At 37.9% G+C, this 6,637-nt stretch overlaps 1 protein-coding gene across 1 annotated transcript; it reads right to left on the reverse strand.

The window, feature by feature from the left end:
• Positions 1–434: 434 nt before the first annotated feature.
• Positions 435–3,603, reverse strand: HELRODRAFT_181251 (hypothetical protein; the record flags this gene model as incomplete). The annotated part of the gene is made up of 3 exons (XM_009030497.1): positions 435–779; positions 2,635–2,748; positions 3,091–3,603. 3 exons carry the CDS (start codon positions 3,601–3,603, stop codon positions 435–437), a joined length of 972 nt encoding a protein of 323 aa, XP_009028745.1.
• Between the last annotated feature and the right edge of the window lie 3,034 nt (positions 3,604–6,637).

Genomic DNA, 6,637 nt, shown 5'->3' on the forward strand with positions numbered 1-6,637 from the left:
GTGAGTTCGACCAGTCCTGTGTGGCACTGGGCTTTTTCGAATTATATGATTTTACTGAGTAACACACGAACGCGAAAAAAATATTCGATAACAATTTTATTAATCGACGGAAGTAAATAAAAGGAATTGAACTAATGAACTCTATAATAATGTAAATGTCAATGAACAAACTGGAATACAGGAATTAGAACTCTTCTTGTTGGGTCTTCAACTTGGGATATGTTTCTTGCCGTTTAATCGTAAAACCTCGACGTGTGTATCCGATAGTGATGTCGATACAACTCCAAGAAATAAATAAAAAAATGAATCACAAAAATCGGAGCCTATGGAAATTGCAAGCTGCGTGTGAAACTATACCAATGAGTATAGAATCCAGCAAAGAACCCTAGGTCCACAAATAGCACAAGAAACAAAACAACGAGGCGGATTCGTTTTCACAGAACCCAAGGCCTGTTTTCACTGGGCCTGTCTGTCAGTCGGTCGGCTTTCGCACAACCCTGGCCTGTTTTCACTGGGCCGTCAAGTCTGATCGGCTTTCGCACGACCAAGGGCCTGTTTTCACTGGGCCTGTCAGTCAGTCGGTCGGCTTTCGCACAACCCTGGCCTGTTTTCACTGGGCCGTCGAGTCTGATCGGCTTTCGCACGACCAAGGGCCTGTTTTCACTGGGCCTGTCAGTCAGTCGGTCGGCTTTCGCACAACCCTGGCCCGTTTTCACTGGGCCGTCGAGTCTGATCGGCTTTCGCACGACCAACACAAGACAACAAGAGTCAGAACAACACTGGAAACAAATTGTGTGACTCTAGTACGCGTGCGAAACTATGCCAATGAGCATAGAGTCTCGTACCAAATCCACTTTCTAAGACGTTTCTGAAACTATGCCAATGAGCATAGAATCACGCATTAAGTCTCTTAGATACCAGAATAGGCACTGATTACTCGAAGCTGCCTAACTGGTGAACCCAAGGCTGACTCTTTGAGAACTTAAGACGTTTCTGAAACTATGCCAATGAGCATAGAATCACGCGTTAAGTCTCTTAGGGACCAGAAGAGGCACTGATTATTCGAAGCTGCCTCACTAGTCAACCCAGTTTTTTAAGTCTTTTCACACCCTTCCTTATCAAGGCAAAATTAGATTTTGTTTCGGGTGTTTTAAAATATAAAAATTTACAAGGCATGTCCAATTAATCAGAAAAAGTATTAATTAAATTTTAAAATAATTTGTAATAATTTATGACGTCATCTAAATTGCAAAACAAAGAAAATCGTCATCACCTATCGAGTAAATTAACTTGCACCATGCCCCCTATCGAGTGAATAAATTTCGCGTTGAAAATTTTGCGGTATTTTTAGTCAGTATTATTTCATAATTCTGACACTATATATATATATATATATATATATATATATATATATATATATATATATATATATATAGGGGTATTATTTAGTTGGATATTTATTGCTGGTTTATGTAATGAATTGCTTTGGTGTTAGAACAGACTGCAAATCATCACGGAGGCATGAGTTGACACCAAACATAATCGCATTGCAGTAGTCAATTTTTCCACAGATAAAACTACAAACGAGTGCTTTTGTTGAATCAACTGTCAAAAAACGTCTAATGGATCTTATTCTGTGGAGTTGGTATAAACATTGCTGGCAGAGTTGGCTAATATGCTTTTCAAATGAAAGACGAAGATCCAGCATGACTCCAAGATTTGTTACTGGATTTTTGTAGTCATTTAAACGGCTTAGGCCATGCGGCGTTCCCATCCACAAATATTGAGTTTTTTTGACGTTGAGTTTAAGCATGTTAGATGACATCCAGCGACCAACCTAGTCCACTGCATTCGACACAGCATAGGAGACTTAAAGTGATGAGTCAGAGAGTTCAAATCCGTAAAATTGAATATCATCAATGTAAAGGTGACAGCTAAGGCCGGCTGCTTCGACGACGTTGACGATATCTGAAGTGTACATGATGTATAGCAAAGGACCAAGTAGTGAACCTTTTGGTACACCGCGGATCAATTTTGAAGAAGCCGTGCCCAGAACACTCCCATCAACGCTGACTACTCGAGACCTGTCCGTTAGGTAGGACTGGAAGCACCTGAGAACATCTCCACAAATACCAAATGAAGTATAAAGACGTTTCAATAAAATCTGGTTGTCGACTTTGTCAAAAACAGCACTTACATCAAAAAGTGCCAGCATTGATATGTTACCAGCATCAATAGCGTTACAGACATCTGAAAACACCTTCAAAATCGTTGTCTCAATTGAATGTGCTCGACGAAAACCTGATTGAATTTTTGGAAGTAGTGAGTTTTTGTTCTGGTAAGCGAGGAGCTGGCGAGCGACAATTCTTTCAATTGTTGTAGATACGAAGGTAAGGTTTGAAATGAATCTGTAATTGATAACAACGTTGTTCGCTAAACCAGGTCTCTTCAACAACGGATTAACTACTGCAATCTTCCGGGACTTGGGTTACTTAGATGTTTGCAAACATTTATTGACCAGGTTAGATAAAAATGGCAGAAGCGTATCAACAAATTCCACCAGGTGAAATGTTGGAATAGGGTCGAGGTTGTTTGATGTATAAAAGGAAACGCTCAGACGTATTGTTCATGAACATGCATAAGGAAACGCTCAGACGTATTGTTGATGAACATGCCCCGTAATACTCTCAAACTGTTGAAAACGGCTATCGGTCGACCTGAATTCTGGCGGATCAACCATTTCATCAGCTGACAGTTGGGACTTTGATGTTAGATGAGTTAAAAACTCTTGAGCTGTGATTTGTGAAGCAGTCGTGCATACATCATTTTTTTGGCAAGTAATGACGTAAAAATCTTCCATAATTGTTTTGGTTTATCAGACCTTGAAATTATCAGCGATTGGTAATATATTGATGTTTGGACACAAACAGTTTGTGTTTTTCTGCAATGGCTGTTTTCCAACGAAAAAGGTCTGATTTGTTTTTTGTACGTCGATAAACCTTTTCTAACCTACTAGTTGATCGTTTTATTTCATAGCAATCAATGTCAAACCAACCGCATGATTTTGAACGAACTTGTTTGTTGACTAACCGGGGCATGTTCATCAACAATACATCTGAGCGCTTCCTTATATACATCAAACAGTCTGTTTACATTGAAAGCCGAGTATGCTCCACAGACTCTTTCAATAAGTGAATTTCTAAATTTAACTCGATCTATCTTTTTGTAGCTCCAAACACGTCTGCAGGTTGAAAGAGATGGAGAAGCTGAGGTAGCAGCCATCGAGCATGAAACGACGGGCGGGTCAACCTGAACATTGAATACTTCATACTCCGATCTGGTGATGATGACGTCCAGTTGACCTCTCATCCGATGAGAAGGAGAGTCTATGTGTTGAGTGCAACCAAATGACGATAACAACAGTTTGAATGATGACGCATGAGCGTTGCTGGGATTTTCTAAATGAATGTTTAAATCACCAAAAATAGCAATTTGTCCGTTAAACTGTGTAAGGAGTTCGAAAAGTTGACGAAACTTTTTGAAAAAACTGCTAGTCAATGTAGACGATCCTGGTCTGTATATTGCTAACGGAGTGTACAACATGTTAAAGCTTCGTAACTATATTTCCTAGGCGCAGTACTTTACATTATCATAATTTATTCAAATTTATAAAGTAAATTATTTGAATTGGTTAAATAAATCTGTTTAACTATTAAAACTAAAAACACACACACACACACACACACACACACACACACACACACACACATATATATATATATATATATATATATATATATATATATATATATATATATATATATATATATTGGATTAAAACTATCAGACTGCAATTATTGATGAAAATTACAGCAGTTAGCCACGAATATGTCGAATATGTACAGCCGAGGCGCCCTTCATTGACCGGGTAACACATCATATTAGCAAATAGACGGCGTAGCAATGGGCTCTCCATCGGGAGTAATCATCGCAAATTTCTATGTTCGACATATCGAAGAAATGTTATTTAAAGAAAAACCAGAGTTAAAGCCTAATATATACTGCCGATATTCGTTAGATACGATGAAAATGATTAAATAGAAAAACTTCTACAACGACTAAATTCATCAAAATTAAAATTTACAATTCAAAAAACAAATGACAATAAACTACCATTTCCAGATGTACAAATACAAAATACTCATAATGAATTTAAAACCTCAGTATACACCAATGCAACAAACAAAAGTTTATGCTTTAATAGAAATAGTGAATGTTGTCAAACATATCTAGAGAGCCCATTCTCTGCTTTTGTAAACAGAGTTTAAACGTACTTCTCTGATGCAGGAAGCAGGAGAACAAAACTAAATTAATCACTAATAACCTCCTCGGTCACCATCAAGAATTTAACGTAACTTAATTATTTTTTCGATCAATATGGCAGACATTTGATCTAGTTAGTACCTCTGTGAAGTTTGAACATGATCAGAAAACCGCGACTACCGCTTCCGGCAGGTCCACACGCGTGGTCTATGGTACTTGAAATTTCAGTTAGCGTTAACACAATACAAACAAAATGACTTCAAGAACACATTATTTATTTTCACAATCTATTATCACAATTATTAATATGTAGAAATGTCTTTATTCAATTATCTTTGTAAAATTTTATAAAAAAATCTAACAACACACAAATTAACATCACACTTCACACACATCACCCAGGCTTTTCCATCACACTCTTTGTTCCAACATCTCATTGCATTTTTCATGTTCATCATTTTTGGGAAATGACCAAATCCTCTTGTGTTGTGGGGTAGTGGAGTAGTTTTCTCATTTTGGTAAAAAGGTTGATCATCATCATCATCAATTTCAGTGTAAACCTTCGATATCATTTTATGTGCAACTTCAATGCAAAACTGCCAAAACTCTAGTGTCTCCCGTCAGTAATCAGTATCTCCGATACAGCAGCCAGGAGTTTGCCAGTGTCGAATCTAAAATATGAAACAAGATACATCAATCAATCAATCTTCATTTCATTTAAATTTAGAGCTTTCATGTCTTGCTCGATTGTTTAAGACCAGGACTTCTTTAGGCGGCCTTTGGGACGTGTGCCAGATACCCGTGTGCCAGGTACTTCAACATCTGCCAGAGAAGTTATGGCACTGTTTCCACTTCGTTTGACATGACCAAACCACCGCAGACGGTGTTGCCGACATTCGTCCTTTATATCATCTAAACAAGAACGAACGACGCAAGATTTTGGTAGATTTGATGTGTTCTTTCAGACAAATTCGTTGTATCCATCGGAGCATTTTTATGTCGGTTCGTTAAAGTTGTTGTTCCAGTTTGGTTGTCATTGGCCATGTTTCTGCACCATATAACAACAGCGGATGTATCACAGATTTATAAAGTTTTGATCGTAGTGGTAGTGGGATGTCACGCCGCATCAATATAAAGGCAAGGAGATGCCATTTATTCTAGGCTACACGTATATCCGTGCTCGAACGGCAGCTTCAGCTGTTTCAGTACATTCCAGCAATCCAGAGCATTCCCTAGATATTGACACCATGTGACTTTCTCTACCTTAATGGCTTCAAAAACATTGATATTTTGTATTTGTCGTTGTGGATTTATGCAGCAATTTCGTCATCATATAGTATTTACTGTGATAGAAATGCAAATTGAATGAACCATTTAGGACTAATCTTCTTTCGTTGTACACATTCTTTTTATTTCAATGCTGGCCAGTTCATGACTTCCTTTAATAAAAAAATTAAAGTGATAAAACAGAGGATTGACACTGAAAATTAGTCTTGTCTAAACAGTGGTGATCATGGATGTCAGCAGTTGTTTTTGACTTTTCGGGTAGTGTCTGAGGCTGATGTCAGAAAAGAAGTGCTTCATTCACCTACAAAGTCCTGTCAACTAGATATTTTACCAACGCGTTTCTTTAAAAACATTTTGAATTGTTCTGTCCATTTATAACCAGTTTGATACATCTGTGCATGAGGGTAGGTTGCTTCTCCCTGCCTTGTAAACATGCAATTATTGTGCCGTTGTTGAAAAAAGTGATGCAGATTTAAGTGACGTCAATAATTATCGACCAGTCAGTAATCTGTCATTTATATCAAAACTCATTGAAAGAATGGTGTCGAGACAATTGCTTGCTCATTTGAATGATAATAATCTCATGCCTGCACATCAATCCGGTTTCAGACGATTTCACTCCACTGAAACTGCCCTGCTACATGTTCTCTTGGGGGTTTATTCTGAGATGGATGCTCAAAACATTTCCTTGTTGGCATTTTTGGACATGAGCTCGGCTTTCGACTGTGTCAATCATGAAGTGTTACTGCTCAGGCTGCATCAAAGTTTTGGATTATCTGGGGAGATAATAAATTGGCTCAGAAGCTACTTGATTTGCCGAATACAGCAGGTTTCGTTCAACGGGAGTTTGTCCTACGTCAGTGTGGTTCGCTCTGGTGTGCCGCAAGGATCTGTTTTGGGTTTTTTATTGTTTCTGCTTTATACATCTGATGTACTGAAGATAATTGATTCTTATGATTTTAAAAGCCATGCATATGCAGACGACATTCAAATTATGTTATCAAGTAAACCAAAGTTATTTCAAGAC

This window comes from Helobdella robusta (assembly GCF_000326865.2).
Source record: "Helobdella robusta unplaced genomic scaffold HELROscaffold_69, whole genome shotgun sequence".
Taxonomy (NCBI): Eukaryota; Metazoa; Annelida; class Clitellata; order Rhynchobdellida; family Glossiphoniidae; genus Helobdella; species Helobdella robusta.